We start from the raw sequence: 17,666 nt of genomic DNA, 5'->3' as shown, positions 1-17,666 counted from the left end.
CAGTAGCAATGACGGATTAATTCCAGGATGGTCTTTATTATATTTTTGTTTCCTTGGTAAACTGGTGCAGGAGAAGAAGCTAGAGCAGCATTGTCGTTCTGCTACAACCCGCAATGCCCTCTATGTCACCCTTTTCAGCAAAATGATGACACGGTAAGTGGTGGTCATTGTCCTTGATCTTCTATATGTTTTGTGTTTGCTGCAGACTAATTCCTCACCCTGTGAACTGAGAGCTGCACCCCACTGCAACATTTTACTGGGCCACTTGGGTTTCTGTCTATCCTAATTAACACTCTGTGAGAATGTGACTTACTGCTGAAGATTGACTAGCCTAAGACTTGTCATAATTTGAGATACATTTGTGTAATTTTGATCACACTTACCCTTTCATATTGGAGTTACAACAGGCGGTCTTCACTCCCATTTGGGGTCCCTCGTAAGTAAGTGCTTGTTACTACCTGCTGAGGTTTTAAGAAAGTGGAAGAGACAAATGAGGTGTAATAATATTATTTCAGGGGTCCTTGAATATTGGTAGGTTGGTAAGTGGGAATTTTTGATTGTCTCTGTTCTCAAATCCTGATAAATGTTTTGTCATTAAGTAGTTCTTTTGTGTTATTTTTTATTTTTTTGGCGCTACTGGGGTTTGCGCTTAGGGCCTCACACTTGCCAGGCAGGTGCTGCTACCACTTGAGCCACTCTGCCAGCTCAGTTCTTCTGTTTTTGGTATCCATTAGTAACCTGCCTTTAAATAAGCATTAGAATGTTTTGCTACTTATATTTCTTCTTCAGTACAGCTTCACTCTACTTTGTCTATCCTCAAAGACTTTTTTAAAAAGATTATTTTTGGTATTCATCATGGCATATAATAATCCTTGCACAACTCTTACTTCCTGAATCGAGTACCCCTGCCTCTTAATTTCACATTCTCATCTTGAGCACCAAGTTTGAAATAAGAAAATCTTCTAAAATGCCAGTGACATTTCCACCATCCTTTCCACTGTTAAGTTACGCCAAAAGTGAGTGCAGTTCAGAGGATGAGTCACCTTCCACATACTTCAAAATATTTACTGAAGTATCTGCCTTAAGAGGGACTACAGGGACCATTTTGTATTTAAAAAAGAAACTGCTGGTAAATATTATGGGTGCTTGTTTATTTATTTGTTTTTTTTATAGTGCTGAGGGTCAAACCCAAGGACTCAAGCATGCCAGGCAGGAACTCTACCACTGAGCTACACCCCTAGCCCTTGTGTAATATTTTGTAGTTAAGATTTTCTTTAGTTTGGCCTGATGTTTTCAAAATTCAGTATGCATGGCTAATTAACAATGCTTGTCATTACTTCTTGGCTTCTTGAATGTAGGTGGCATGCTTCTGGACGGTATGAGCCATGTCCTCATTTTTATGTCCCACAATGCATAGCAATTACTTAACATAGATTAAGTCCCAGCACTTGTTTTGAATCAAATTAAAAGGTATAGTGAGATAAACTGATGACTCTAGCAACCCCACAAAACTGCCATTTTCCTGTGTTGCATTTGATTGAACCCATTATCAGTTGTAATGCAAACAATAGAGATGACATTGTTTTTATATACCCCCAAGTTTTCAGTTGGCAGCCTGTCAGAAATTAAATCTGTTTTCAATTCTAACAGTGCTGGGAGAGCAGGCAACGTGGATAAAATCCTTCACCAGTGTCTCCAGTGTCAAGACACAGTTTCGCTCTATAGACTTGCTCTGCGTTCCATCGAGGAATCCATGGCAAAGGATGTTGATAAAGAGCTTATGAGAGAGGTAAAGTGTGAGGAACATATAAAAGCAATTCCTTGTTTGTAGTTGTGTGAATTGAAGTGGATAATTCTCTTTTACTATGTGCTCAGTATGTTTGAAGCATATACAAGAATGCTGGCAGCCAGTGTGCCTGCCGACTATCATTGAGACTTCTCATGTCGTCATGCTCATTGGTTATCCTTGTTTCTTATGGGAATTGCTGGGTCAGGTTCTTTCCCCATTTTTTAATGAGGTTGTCTTTGTCTTATTCATCTTTAAGAGGTCTTAAATGTTCTGTATTGAATGCAAGTCCTTTGTTACAGAGTTTGCAAATAAATGTCTTTTTCTTACTTGTGTCTTGTCTTTGAACTTTATGGTGTCGTTTATTCAAAGTTTTATTTTGAAAAAAGAAAATCAAATTTTATCAACACTTTCCTTTATGGTCTATGCCTATTATATCTTTAAAAAATCCTTTGTTATTATGAGTGTTTCCATGTGTATAAAAAAGTTTTACAGTGTGTGTGTGTGTGTGTGTGTGTGTGTGTGTGTATATAATCCTTAACTCATGTTGATTTATTTTGTTTATTGTGTGAGGAAAGAATCTACTTTTAGCTGGGTGCAGTGGTTCATGCCTGTAATCCCAAAAGGTGGAGATCAGAAGGATCGTGGTTCAGGCCAGCCCAGGCAAAAACTTAGTGAGACCCCAGTCCCCATCTCAACCAGTAAGCTAGGCATGGTGGTATGGACCTGTTATGCCAGCCACATGAGGCATAGGTAGGAGGAGCATGATCTCAGGCCAGTCCTGGGCAAAAAAAAAAAAAAACCAGAAATAAAAAGAGGAGAGGCATGGCTCAAGTGGTAGAGCACCTGCCTACCAAGCACAAGGGTTTGTGCTAGACTCTTCTACTCAGTTTTCCTATTTTTTGCCAACACCACACTTTGTTATCACAACTCAAGTCCTCTTTGTTACTGTTCTTCACAATTGCCTTAGTGAGTTTTCAGAGGACCTGCTACTATAGCTGATGTGCCTAGGCAAAGTGGAGACAGAGATAGGCAGGCATATTTATTTTATAAATAAAATTTGCTCCACAAGTGGCACAAAAACTCATTTTGGTGGTACCGGGATTTGAACTCAGAGTCTCACCTTTGCTAGGCAAGTGCTCTACCACTTGAGCCACTCTGCCAGCCCTCATTTATTTAGGGAGAATTATAAAAATCTTCTCCATGAAAAGCTAAATAACTCTACACTATGCAGTTAACTTCTTTAGGTACTGTTTTATCTTCTCTACCATAAAGATGCTGCACATCTATTGTGAAGATTAAGTATTTGATAATTAAAATAATTATTTGTTCACATATTCAATTTTGATTTTGAAAATTTATTTTATGATTTAGCCACCCTGCGGAACTCATAATTTGAACCTGGGTCCGTTTTTATGTTAATTTCTCAGCTGGCTGGTTTCCAGGGCTTTGACTTCTCATGGCACCCTTGAGCGCCCTGTGTGGTCTCCATGTTTATGGCTGACACTTGGCTCATGTCCCTCCTTACTGAGCGCATAGCCCTTGATAGGTCCTGGTAGTGGCAAGTATTCCAGGTCCAGCCTCTTGCCTTATAGAGGTTGAGGGCTCATCCTCCATCCCACTGTGGATGTGAAACTCAAGCCCTTATGTCACTGCAACTGCTGCCTGTCTCTGTCTCCACCTCTCCCAGGAACAGACATCAGCTCCAGCACCTGGCCTCTGGTTTACAGTGACCTATTTTATGTCGTCTGCTATTCACAGGCATTTATAACTGGAGAGCTATTACCTGCCAGTGTTTTCCCTGAATTAGAATTCTGTCATTAGTTTTAAGGATGCATTTTATGCAGTTTTAATTTTCACTAAAGTTTTTTCTTTATGTATGTAACCTTTGGTGTGCTAGATTTTATATAGACAGTTATTCTTGATCAATGCCTTTTGGAAAAACATGCTTTATTATAAAAAATCTGTTTTATGGTTTATTAAATTATTTGTATTATGAGTTTGGGTAAAAAGTTAATAAAAAGCCCAAAAGAATTATGAAAATCTTAGTGGCTGCTACTTACTTATAGAGGTGCTTTGGGATCATTGTTCTTCTACCTAGATTCTCTGCCTGGTCAATGTCAGTCACAATGGTGTCAGTGAATCAGAACTGATGGAACTGTATCCCGAGATGTCCTGGGCTGTCCTGACTTCCCTTATCCACAGTTTACACAAAATGTGTTTGTTGACTTATGGCTGTGGGTTGCTCAGGTTCCAACATCTGCAGGTAAGTTATTTCAAGCATCTCTTAATAAGAATTATTACTTATTAGTGTCTATTTCATTCCATGTTATACTTTATTGTGTTAAATATTCTAGTTACAAAACAAATATATCTGTAATTTGGCATTATAATTTTTTGGTAATTACTTTAGGTTAGATGTAAAATTTGTCTAATAAAATGCTTATGTGGTAACTTCATGAAGTGCTATTACTTTACAAATTCTATCTGTGCTGGTGCTGTGGCTTGTGTGGTAGAGTGCCTGCCTAGCAAGTGTGAGGCCCTAAGTTCAAACCCAGTACCGCCAAATAAATAGGTAAATAAATTACTTTTTAAAAAGTGGTATTTGTAAGAGGCATAGTAGAGATTTGCTGTACCTCATTGTCCCGTAGTTAACAACACTAAATTAGATACTTAAAAGTTCGGTAAGAGGGTAGATTTCATTAATCATTCTTACCACAGCAAAATTTTAAAAACAAACAAACAGAAAAAAACAGTCACAAAAGGCCAAAAAACCAAGACATAACAAAAACGTAGTTTCTTTCCGGAAAATAAAATTTTTTTCAGCTTTATGTTTAATTGAATTGCTGCTACAATTATACATGAATTAAGAACTAGAACTCTGTGGTCAGCCTGTTTTTACAATCTGCCTTTTCATAGTTCAGTGGCTGCCTAGCCTTAGGCAAATTCTGAGTCCTGGGCAGACTTTTCCAGTTTACCACAGGGCTGTGAAAAGAAATGAGATGGCCTTTGGTCTTCATCAGGTATTAGACTTGGTGTCTTGCACACAGCCATAACTCTTTAGGACTCTTGGCTAATACGACTCTTATGTCCTGTGCCTTGATTGACTTGTAGGGGCATACAAATGAGGTCGTCCATCTGACTATGCTGTGTTATACTTGTAACCATGAAATGTTTGTAATTTCACAGCTTTTCTCCTTTATTGTATATCACTTAAATATAATTTACTCTTTTAAGCAAATTTTCACTCTACTTTTCTGGGATTTTTAAAGAGTATATTAGCTAAAAGTTTAAATTAAAATGTTTGGGGTTCTTAGGTATTAGTATAGGAATTTTTATTCTAAAATAAGTGTATCACATGAATATAACCTGAATTTTAAAATATTGTAGTACCATTTCTAATATATACCTATAAAAGTAAAATAATTATAAATTCCTTTTTACAAATTCATTGTTAGATGTGCAGTGACTTACTTAAAACAGGATGCAATATTTTTTTTTCTTTCCCTCCCTTGGCCTGGGAAACGGTGAGACTGGAGTACATGGAGGATCCCACCATTACTTCTTCCTATCGGCAAAAGCTCATCAGCTATTTCTCCTTGCAGCTAAGGTACCATAACTGTGTGTTGCTCCATAACGTCTGCAGCACACTCTCCCTTTGTATCCTTATTTATCTTTCTTAGCTTACAACTCGAAGTGTAAAAATTTTACTATTAGAAAAAAAGAACATTCTTTCCCTATTCTTTTAATGTTAAGAGAACAAAAGATAATTGTGTAAGGGAGTCTTTAATGCCATGTTAAAGGTTAAAACTTAGGTGAAATCAATGAAGGATCATGCTGTTATCTTTATTTTATTCTGCATAATTATTTAAAAATATGTGTGCGTGTACTCTGTGTACATTTGGGTTCACTGAAGTTCACCTTTATAAGAATACCTTTCAAGTACGGGGTTTTAAAAGCCCAAGGTTTTGACTTCTCTTGTGTGTCTCGATATTTTATTGTATATGTCTGGGGAAGTTTGGCTGATGGTTGATCATTAAATGTATTCATAGCTTGGTAAAGTTTTTGATTATGACCCAACTTTCTCAGTATGAGATCACACTTAAAGAAAGACATACATGTTAAACATGTGAATATGCATTTCTTCCTCCAACATTCCTCTGAAGCCGTTGGAAGCATTCCTGTGGGAGGGCATCACTGAGCGTTGCCTCCTTTCTCCCCAGTCAGGACCGAGTGACCTGGAGAAGTGCAGATGAGCTCCCTTGGCTTCTTCAGCAGCAGGGAAGTAAACAGAAGCTGCACGACTGCCTGCTCAATCTCTTTGTGTCTCAAAACCTTTACAAAAGGTAAGCAGCTTGTTCTAGAACATCTCTTCCCAGAAGGGTATATTGTGGGATGTGCAAGTGGGGAAATGGGACACCAAGGCTTTTCAGGAAGCAATGACTGTTAACGTGCTGGCAGTGGCTCAGTGGATTCACATCACATCCAAAGGCTGAGCTCTGAGAACAAAGGGGCTTGCCTTGTACACCATTCTAGGCAGGTTACAGAAGCCAGATACAAAGTTTAATCCATACATGGTTACACACTGTTTCATTGGCTAGCTTTGTCCCAGTACTAAGTGACCTTCTTCACATTCAGATTCTTTAAGTTTTATCTCCCTGCTATGCCATTCCCTCACCCTGCTACATTATCAGAACACAGACTTGCTTCCTTTCTGGCCCTCTTCCCTGCTATAGGTACATGTAAACTGTTACTCTCTTTATAACAGTAAAAATGGCTTTTTTTTTTTTTTTTTGGTGGAAATGGGGAGTTTGCACTCTTAAAGAATTTAAAGAAAGAGTTACCTGGATTCACAGATGTATTCTGCTTGTCTCCTTTGAGATCTTTGAATTTTTCAATGACATAGCTACCATTTTATAAACCAAGTTTCTGACCTACTAAGCTTCAGGAGGGGATTTTTCTGTCTTAGAAAGTTCGACATTTTTCATAAAGAAGCTACATAATTTGGCTCCTAAGTGAGCTTATCCTCACATGTTTCTTTGTTGCTCTTGTTAAATTTTTTCTGCTCTCCATTGCAATTTTTCATGATTCCTTTGAAGTCAGATTTGTTCTCTCTCATCCTACTTACAATCACCTCTGGATGAATAAATTTTATCACTCAGTGATTACACTATGGCACTTTGTTCCATTAGTATCTTCTAATCTCATTTCCATCCCTTAAAATAATTTTTGGAGCAAACTAATTTAATTGCACATCATGAAATATCGAAAAGGAATTCAGATGAATTTCCATTGGAGAATCACTGTGACGGAATACCTGACATAGCAATTTAAGGGAAGAAGGATTTACTTTGATTCACAGTTTCAGAGAGTTCAGTCCACGGCTGCTTAGCCCCATGCCCTTGGGCAGACCATCATGGAGGCGGCAGTGTGTGGTTGCCAAGGAGCTTCTTCATTTCATTGTGGACAGGAGGCAGGGGCCAGGTGTAACTTTGAAAGGTGCACTCCCAGTGACCTACTTCCTCTGGCCAGGCCCCACCTCCTAAAGTTTCTACAACCTCCCAAAATAGTGCCACCAATTGGGAACCAAGCATTGAACACATGAGCCTGTGGGGCATTTCACATTCAGACCACAATGGAAACCATGATGATATTAATGATAACAGGCAGCACCATGGAGTCCTTACTGTGGGCTGTGACCAAGTAGAGCAGCACTGAGGCTAGCAGTGTAGTGGCCCCGTTTCTGCAGGTGTGGGAGGGCAGATCACACACTTGGGGAGCAGTGGGACCCAGGTGACTGTCCAAGTGTGACCCTCTACACTTACACTTGCCTATAAGTAGTAACTTGATAGGAATTCTGGCATTTTCACCCTGTAGTGGATTTTAAAGTCTATCTGTTACAAGTTTCTGTTACTTGTTGAAACAGGGGACACTTTGCTGAGTTGCTGAGTTACTGGCAGTTTGTTGGCAAAGACAAAAGCGCGATGGCATCAGAGTACTTTGACGCATTGAAGCAATTTGAGAAAAGCTGTGAGGGCGAGGACAGCATGACCCGCCTGGCTGACCTTTATGAGACGCTGGGCTGCTTTCTCAAGGACCTGGGCCTTCTCAGTCAGGTACCTGATGGAAGCGAGGGTCTATTCTCTCCTTCCAAGGTGGCGAAGCAGCTTTCGTGTGGGGTGCTGAGATCCTTTGTGCTTCAGTACAGGACAGTTCTCAGCCTCTCCCCCTCTCCCCCAGGCTGTGGTGCCCTTGCAGAGGTCTCTAGAAATTCGAGAAACCGCACTGGATCCAGATCACCCCGGAGTAGCCCAGTCGCTCCACCAACTAGCCAGTGTGCACGTGCACTGGAAGAAGTTTGGCAACGCGGAGCAGCTATACAAGCAGGCGTTGGAGATCTCGGAAAACGCCTACGGTGCAGCCCATCCGCGTACTGCCCGGGAGCTCGCGGCACTCGCAGCCCTGTACCAGAGACAGAGCAAGTAAGACTCACCGCCGAGGGCCGCCCGTCAAAAGTGACTTCTCGCTCTGTCACAGGGAGACATATCAGAAGTTTCTCCCTTGACTTCTACAGGGATTGTTTCACACAAAGTTTGTGTGAATTTCACATTTATATTTAACTAAAAATTAACCCATGCAGAAGTTGTCATTGCAGTAAACTAAAAATTTGAATTTTCATTTAGTTAGGCTGCTCTTTAGACATTCAGAATGAGGCAAATCAGTTAAAACAATTAAATGTCACCTACTTAGAGTTTATTTTGTCCTGCTGTCTCCCAAGTTGTTCAAGAGTTTGAACTGCATGACTCTTACTAGGGCACCGTGTGTTTAGAGCCAGGAAAGGTCTCACACCAGGTAAAGGGTGCTTTCATTATACTCGTGTATGATATGATCTTCTGAATGTTTCTTTTATTTGACCTGCATACTTTTTTTTTTTTTTAAGATATGAACAAGCTGAACATTTTAGGAAAAAATCCTTTAAAATTCGTCAGAAAGCTACAAGGAGAAAAGGCAACTTGGTAATGAGAGATTTCTTTTATGTTGTATCTTGAGCCGGAGGAAAATAATTCTGAATATCTTAAGTGCACAAACCTTAAGAGATTTAGATTTTTTTTTTATTTTTTATTTTTTTGCGGTGCTGGGTCTTGAACTCAGGACCTACACTGCGAGTCACTCCACCAGTCCTTTTTTTGTGATGGGTTTTTTTGAGATAGGATCTTGCTAACTGCCTGGGCTGGCTTCGAACCGTGATCCTTCTGATCGCTCCCTCCTGAGTAGCTAGGATTACAGGTGTGAGCCACCAGCGCCTGGCTAAGAGCTTTAGATTTTAAAGTGACTTCTAGAAAGGCACTGATAACTTTTTCTTTTTTATTTTTAATACGTGCCTAAGTATTAGTATTACTGACAAGTACAATTTAGCAGGCTTTTAAAAAGTGGAATTATAAAGTTCCCATGAAGGTTAGATTTTGAAAGATGAAATTTAAAGCTACTTTGATTCTTATTTTTTTGCAAAGGATTAGAAAAGAGAATAAAGAAATTTTTCCATTTTAAAATTTTTTCATTTTAGTCGAGATGTAAAAGAGTTCTTCCATTTGAGCACACACACACACATAAAAACTTACTTTTTTAACTGCTGACAAAAATCTAACTATAGCGTGTTTGGTTGGTTTGAAATGGTATTTGCATTTTTAAGAACCCAATTTTTAGTGTTCAGTAGTGGGTTGGTATATGTTTGCTAAAATATAATCATTTTCACAAAATAATTTCTAATGAATTTGAGAACGTGATGCCATGTGGCAATATGTGTCTTCTTACTAATGATTAGATTTGGTGTGCTACTTAAAAATAGTTGGTGGTGGCTGGAGGTGTGGCTCAAGCAGCAAGACCCTGAGTTCAAACCCTGGTACTGCCAAAAAAAAAAGTTGTCATTTAGATTAATGAAAAAAAAAAGGATTTTTCCAGAATCAAGGATGGAAATTTAGTTATTGTTTTTAATTTTTTGTGTCTGCTACAGTATGGATTTGCCCTTCTACGCAGACGGGCCCTGCAGTTAGAAGAGCTCACCTTAGGTAAGGACACGCCCGATAACGCCCGCACCCTCAATGAGCTGGGCGTCCTCTACTATCTTCAGAACAACCTGGAGTGAGTACCGTGGTGTCAGTCATGAAAACAAATACCCATTTTGTCCCTCACAGGCAAAGCTGTCTTACCTGTCCGTCAGAGTCCTACACTAGAAAAAAATGATAGAAACCGTGCTGATTTCATGTTGGATGTTAGGCTCTGAACATTCCCACATTGAAAGTTGCATTTTCTCTTCTTCAGTTCACGATGTTTCCTTAGGATCTCAAATATAAAAGTGAGTTTGTGTTGACATTGTACATGAAACATCGAAGAAGAAATTTGAAATCAATGGAGGTCAAACTGAAGAATAGAGATAGCAGCTAGTTTTATTCTATAGTTTACCTGGACATAAAAGACTCAAAATGGCATTTATGTTTTCTTTTCTGAACTGGGGTTTGAACTCAGGGTCTCTTGCGAGGCAGGTACTCTACCACGTGAGCCAGTCCTAGCCTTGTATTTATATTTTCTAGTTAAAAAGTATTTATACTTTCTGAAAAATAAGGTGTTTTTTTAGATTTCTTTGGACATCAGAGACATCCAACAAATTTAAAACTTCAGAAAAATGCAACAAATTTTTAGTCCATAGAAGCTTCTTTTACTAATAATTACTTAGTACTCACTATAAGAGTACTAAGAAAAGAAAGAGTACAAGAAAGAAAGAAAGAATGAATGAATACTAAAATCTTTTATTTGGCTTTGGTCTAATAATTGTAAAGGTTAGAAAGTGTTTCAGAGAATATTTGTGGGTTTGTCCTTAGGAGAGGCGGAGAGTCGAGTACATGCAGGTACTTTATGGAAACAAAGGGAGGGAGGTCAGGAGGGCCATGGACTTGAGCTGAGTCCTTCTCTTTAATCTCTTTCTTAAGAATAGAAATGATTTGGGCTGGTGGAGTGGCTCAAGTGTGAGCGCCTACCTCGTAAGTGGTCAGAGCCTAGAGGCTCTGAGTTCAAACCCCAGTACTACCAAAAAAAAAAATGGAGACTAAAAATGATTCAGTTCACCTCACTCTGGCTCAGGACTCTGACCGCTACAGGATAAACTGCTTAAACTGTTTTGGGGTTTTGTTCATAGGACAGCTGAGCAGTTTCTGAAGCGCTCCTTAGAAATGAGGGAGCGAGTTCTAGGGCCAGATCACCCCGACTGTGCCCAGTCTCTGAATAACCTGGCAGCTCTGTGCAATGAAAAGAAGCAGTACGACAAGGCAGAAGAGCTGTATGAAAGAGCCTTGGACATCCGGAGACGAGCACTGGCTCCTGACCACCCTTCTCTGGCGTACACAGTGAAGCACCTTGCAATCTTGTATAAGAAAATGGTGAGTAATTCTTGCCATGGTTACATGTCTTATAGTAAACCAGTTAAGCCATAATTACTGTCAGTAGGTTCATTTGTCTTCTGATGGATAGGGCATTTTAGATGAGCTTCTTAAAAATCATAATAATTTATTTTTTGTTGTTTTTGAGACATTGTCTCACTGTATAGCTCAGGCTGACCTCAAACTCATGATCCTCCTATCTCAGCTTCCCAAGTGCTGAGATCACAGACATATACCACCACACCCAGGATATAATGATTTCATTGTTTTTAACAAATAACTGACAACATTTAGAAATATTATTTCAGACTTTATTAAGATACGGATCTTTTTCTGAAAATACATTCTAAATACAAATTCATTCAAGTTTAAATTAAATTTATGATACATTTCAGAAATTCTAAAATTCCATCATTACTATCTCTGCTGTCTAAAACAACCATAAACATTACAAATCACCCAATTATCATGGCTGCAGAAGGTATCTTAGTAGGTGACTAAATGATCTTTTTTATTTCATTCATTCTTGAGCTGGAGGCATGGCTCAAGTGGTAGAGCACTTGCCTAGCATGCACAAAGCCTGGGGTCCAACCTTTAGTTTTGCAAAGAAAAAAAAAAAACATTTATTTTACTTGTTCTTCACTACAATGATGTGTAACCATTCTTTGCCATAGGAGTGAAGTTTGGAATTTTTGTATCTCTTTACCAAAAACTACCCACAAAGTCTGCTTTCAGCAAGTGCAGTTCCAGAGCTGCATGGGCTGTGTGCAGACTTTGCTTACAGCGTGCGTGCTGGTCTTCTGGCACTGAAGTTGGTGTGGTAGTAAGAAGGGGCGATTGCTGTAATTTCCGCTCAACCTTTGAGCAAAAGGAAATAATTAGAAAATTCTGGAGGGGATTTGGTGGGAGTGAGCTTTTATTTTGATGACATCTTTAAACTTAAGTACAGTAGCTAACGTAAATCTATCTTAGCATATTTTCCTTCACTGCAAACGTGAATAATAAGTGAGCCTAAAAGGCTTTCTGAGTTATTAGAGAAATTATTTTTATATTTAGTATAGCTTTATTTACATATTCTATTAGATTTTCAGTCACCTAATAAACTTAAGCATTAAACTGGGAGGAAATGTTTCAGGGACGTTTTTCCTCAAAATTGCTTTCTCAGTACAAAATTTTACTTAAGGGAAAATTTGTTGCCTTAATACTTTTGTTAGATGACACTTTTGTTTTCCAGGGAAAGCCTGACAAAGCGGTACCTTTGTATGAACTGGCTGTTGAAATTCGGCAGAAATCCTTTGGGCCAAAGCACCCCAGTGTAGCCACCGCCTTGGTGAACTTGGCAGTGCTGTACAGCCAAATGGTGAGCTTCTACTTTGTTTTCTTTCCTTTGTCAGTACAGAGGTTTGGACTCAGGGCTTTGTACTTGCTAAGCAGGCTTTCTACTTCTTGAGCCCATCCCCTACCCTTTTTGCTTTTAGTTATTTTTCAGATAGGGTCTGGGCCAACCTCAGACTGTGATTTTCCTGCCTATACTTCCTTTGTAACTGGGATTACATGGGTGCACTCAGCTTGTTTGTTGAGACAGGGTGTTTTTTGCCAGGGTTGGCTTCTAACTGTCATTCTCCTGACCTTCATCTCCTAGGTAGCTAGGATTATAGGGGTGAGGTACCACACCCAAACTTGTACATTTTAATTTTTTATACATGAATGGCTTTCAGGAATCAAATATGGATAGAGATGAGTTAATGACCAAGTGAAAATAAAGAAAATTTGAGGCTACTTTTTATCTACTATTTCTTCCTTTTTTAGTATTTGAGAAATTATTGAAGTTACATTGGTCTGTTTCTGAGCATTAAACACCAACTGAGTGTTTAGTTCAGAGACAGGCTTAGTTTTTTAGATTCTATAGAATGTTGTCTTTAAGCTTGTAGCATCTGGCTATGGTACCCACTGGGCAATAAAGAAGATTTCTTCTTATTTTGTTGAAGGTCAGATGGTTATCAGACCAGGTATCAAACTTAGATTTTTCTGTTACACTGCTTTTCCTGTTAATATTCATAAAATAATCTGTTTATTTGCATCTTTTAGGAGAATGTTAATATTTTTAAATGCTTACCAAAATGATTATAGTATAGAACACAATAATTTCATTGTAATTATTTCTTTTTAAGAAAAAGCACATTGAAGCTTTGCCATTATATGAAAGGGCATTAAAGATTTATGAAGATAGCCTGGGTCGGATGCACCCTCGAGTTGGAGAAACATTAAAAAATCTAGCTGTGCTCAGGTAGGAAGTTTTTCACTTTTCTCATACATCCCAAGTCTCTTAGAATAGCTTTGACTGAGTGCAGAACAGCAGAAAATATTTACTGCTGAAGGTGTTCTTTTTTGGAGGGACAAGGGGTTAGTTTTGCTGATCTACTTTAAGAGATACTAAAGTTGTATCCATAAGCGAAATGAAGGCTGCAAGACTTACTGTGCAGAGGAGGGTGTCAGGGCAAATAGTGAGGGCGGTTTACATGTGCCGCTGACCTGCTGCTGGGGGTGATACGGGCTAATTTACTGTGCTGAGCTTTGCTTGCTCAACAAATAATAAATAACTTTGCAGATAATAAATAACTTCCCTTAGCAGCTCCAGGGCATCCCTTAGTTGTCTGAATGATGGACATACGAGGCATGAAAATGTCCCGCGGGACAGAGTTTGGGGGTCCTGTTTTACAGGTCTGCCTGACTGGATATACCAGAAAAGAGGGAAAACAAGCAATTATCCACTACTCTTTTTTTTAAATACCATAAGGTCATTTAAAATTCTTTTTTTTTCCGGTGAAAGCTATGAGGAAGGAGACTTTGAAAAAGCTGCTGAACTATACAAAAGAGCAATGGAAATAAAAGAAGCAGAAACGTCACTGTTGGGTGGAAAAGCTCCTTCCAGACATTCATCAAGTGGAGACACGTTTAGCTTGAAAACTGCTCATTCTCCTAATGTCTTCCTTCCTCGAGGACAAAGATAATAGTGGCAATTGCAGTTCTTTGCAACCATACCTTAAGATAATTAAACACTTGGAAAGTTAGAATTTAAAACTTAATTTAACTGGTATTTTTATGAAGTTGTATTGGACTGTATTAAGTTTCAGTGTGATCGTGTCTATTTAAATAGACTCAAAGTAATCCATTTTCTGTTGTGTGGAATCCAAGGGTATAGACACATTAGCAGTGGAGATGGCAGGAGTGGATTGGTCTCTATCCAAGAAGAGCTGGCAAGGCAGCGAAGACAAGAGTTCAGATTCAAGAACTCCATGATTTTTCTCCTTCCTCACAAGCAACTGCCGCCTTGCCATTCATTCCTTGCCGTGTTTCTCAGCAGTGGTCTGACCCAGTTCTCTACCTCAGTTAGGGATGTTTATGAACAGTTTGCATTGTCTTCAGTGAGACAGATTAGTCGCAGGAATTCCTAGCTGCTACATTTTTTTATATCTTATTTTAGCTTTTTTTTTAAGTTGGGGCAACCCCCGTTTTCTATGCTTTCTACATTGCACATTTGCTTGTTACTGTGTTTGTGTCTGCAATGTCTAAAGACATTCATGCCAGCAGATCAAGTTCTTAGGATTCTTTGGCCATTCCTCAAAATGGAATACTCAGCCCTTTATTTTCTTTCATAATTGACCTAAATCTGTGTCTTCATTTACCTCAAACTCAAATTAGTCTGCCATTTTTATATTAAGTATTTTGCAAGTATTGCCATATTTCAGATATTGCGTTGTACCATTTATGTATTTATATAGAGGCATTGTCCATTTAGTTGTAAGATTCTAGTATGTCAAGGTAAAAGATGTAAAAATCATACTTCATGGTTTTAAAATAAAATTGCAAATTCAAGTTCTTTTTCTACTCTAGCTTCTATAAGAGGGCCACACTTTATATAATTAAGAAACACATTGAACAGTTTATCAAAAGACTTGAATGTTGTCAATGCCTAACTTGAAGAACTCGCCAAGAAAAAAAGAACTTTGGTGACTCTAGGGTTTGGTTGGCGTTCTGTGAGTCCTTGCTACTCGAATCAACATCATTACTGCCTGGGAACTTAGGAAATAATTAGACTCTGCCTCACACCTACTGAGAATCTGCATTTTAGCTGAGTCACCAGGTAATTCTTATGCACATAAGTTTGAGAAGCACTGGTAAAACTCTAAACACCTCATGGTTACTTTGAAGAAATGAGGCAGGATCTTATAAAATGAGCATCCTTCTTCCCCTTTTGGGAATAAAAAAGGAAGATAAAATATGATGATAACATATCTTTCTCGGTTTGTTAGCTGTGAAAGGTATGTTGAATAACTGAAACACAGGTATACCAGACATTGATTTTAGAAGTAAGCTATTAGAAGTTAAGATATGGTTAAACTTATCACCTTAAAACTGCTTTGAGATGATATGACCAGTATCCTAAGCAAACCTTGAAAAAACTTAGTATTTATTCTTTTGTTCCTCTAAAATTTGGACTTGAAAAACATACAGAAATATTAGAAACTACTATTGTTCTTCAAAGTAACTTTATGGCAAAAATTAATTTTATCTGGGTGATGATCACTATATATTTCAAAAGTATATGAAAAAAATTTTCTGATCTATTTATTGTACTACCAATATGTACTGTACATTTTCATGTCTACTTAGATAAAACAGTTGTAATAGACATCTCTGTGTACAAGTGTATTTGAAATTCTCAAAAAGGCATATTATGTGCTTCTTAATATACACTTTCACAATGAGAGAGAGCTTTCAGACAATGCAATCATAAAACTGGATTGTTATAATTGTCATCAACACTGTACAGAAGGGAAATAGGAAAAACCAAAACATGACTTGGGAGGAGTCAAAGCTTCCTTAATAAATATGCCTGAAGTTACTACTTTTTTGGTCAGTGTGTTTTTAAGTATCCAGGAATATTTTTTATGAGAAGAAATCCATAATACATATTTTCCCTACTACATAAAAAATAATGTCCCTTTACCAAAGGAATTAAAGTGGGATGATTTGTTTTCCTGCCATTTGCAGTATTTTTGCTAAGGCATGACTGGGACTGCTCTTTAGTCTTTCATGTTAGACTCGACAGTATTCATAAATCTGGCCAAACACTTACTGAGTGATGCAAAGCCCAGCGATGATTAACATCTCAAAACTGACTACCTCCTGCCTACTTATGCAAGCTTTTATGACAAACTGTCAAGACGGCACTCTGGTGCAACATACCTGTTGTCAGATTTTTTTTGGTAATTCAGTAAGATGCTAGACAAAAGAATGAGATACACTAGATAAAATTTGATGCCATGCACAGTTAAGAGTAAAGATTTTTAGAACATGATGGATTTTGTTACACTTTATCAAACCAGAAAAATGTATTAATTGCAAATAAATTCTTGGTAAACTCACATACCAGAGTTTTCAAAGAACTATTCTACAAAGACTTCATTTCACTTTTAAAGTTCAAAACCTCTCTAGCCCAGCTGGGAATAGTGGTTCATGCCTGTAATCCCAGCTACTTGAGAGAGGGAAACAGGAGGAAATGTGGCTGGAGGTGGGCTCAAAGCGCAAGACCCTATCTGAAAAATAAAGCAAAAAGGGCTGGGGGTGTGGCTCAAGTGGTAGTGCACTTGCCTAAGCAAATGCAAGGCCCCGAGTTCAAACCCCAGTTCCAGAAAAACAAAATCCCACCAAAACTAGTAACTGGAAAAGCCATTCTGTAATTCAGTATACTAGATTTTGTAAAAATGGTAAACCTACCAAATCAATATAAAAATTCCAAAGCTAATAAAACCATCCCACTTCCTGATTTCACTAAGAATCAAAGTACAATCCTACACTCTCAAAATACTGAATTTCTAAAATTGGCTTTTGGAACTTTATTTTACAAGTGAGAAATGTACTTTTGTTTGCTATCCCCCTATGGATTCAATTTAGACATTAATATCTCCAAAGCAAAATTCTTCCAAGAGGACCAGCTCAGAAACAGCCTATGAGTAATGGTTACATCTCCTGATACTTATTGGTTCTCAAAACACTGTTAATGTATCCCATTCAAAGCTCTGTCTTCAATATTTATATGCAACTCCTAAGAAAACCATTTTGTCAACTTGGAGGTTAGTCACAACCAGGGAATGAATAAATACCTGTCAGTCACTGTGGAGGCAAGTTAGAACTCTTCTTTTATGCCTACTATGCAGAACAGACCTTGCCAACAATCTCACCACTGTGGGAATCAAATATGAATGAAGTAAATTCAGGAGAAACCTATGTAAATAGGCATAATCTGGATGATCTTCATCTAAATGTATGCCTTGTTCTCCAAAACAGTACAATGACTCCATATATATGTGTGAGAGATAAAATTTCTTTTCTTGATCAGTGTGGGATAAAATGTAACTTATACTTCCTGAAAGTACCTTTATCTG

The 17,666-nt window shown here is 38.2% G+C and overlaps 1 protein-coding gene across 8 annotated transcripts in view; it reads left to right on the top strand.

Annotated features, from left to right (window-relative positions):
• Window positions 1–17,666, top strand: part of LOC109692188 (nephrocystin-3) — a 151,895-nt gene that overhangs the window by 27,612 nt on the left and 106,617 nt on the right. Inside the window, exons 15-27 of one of the 8 annotated variants that reach the window (XM_074059669.1) lie at window positions 71–153; window positions 1,651–1,789; window positions 3,888–4,053; window positions 5,303–5,396; window positions 6,010–6,132; window positions 7,713–7,902; window positions 8,027–8,268; window positions 8,727–8,802; window positions 9,798–9,925; window positions 10,977–11,217; window positions 12,452–12,577; window positions 13,389–13,504; window positions 14,048–16,126. In XM_074059669.1, coding sequence (XP_073915770.1) covers window positions 71–153; window positions 1,651–1,789; window positions 3,888–4,053; window positions 5,303–5,396; window positions 6,010–6,132; window positions 7,713–7,902; window positions 8,027–8,268; window positions 8,727–8,802; window positions 9,798–9,925; window positions 10,977–11,217; window positions 12,452–12,577; window positions 13,389–13,504; window positions 14,048–14,228 — 1,905 coding nt within the window. In that variant the 3' untranslated portion in view covers window positions 14,229–16,126. The other 7 variants (XM_074059673.1, XR_012443205.1, XM_074059670.1 and 4 more) reach the window with 7 other exon arrangements.

The sequence above is a fragment of the Castor canadensis genome, chromosome 17, assembly GCF_047511655.1.
Source record: "Castor canadensis chromosome 17, mCasCan1.hap1v2, whole genome shotgun sequence".
NCBI lineage: Eukaryota > Metazoa > Chordata > Mammalia > Rodentia > Castoridae > Castor > Castor canadensis.
Note: the sequence above shows the minus strand (reverse complement) of the source record. Positions and strands in the feature narration are given on the sequence as shown.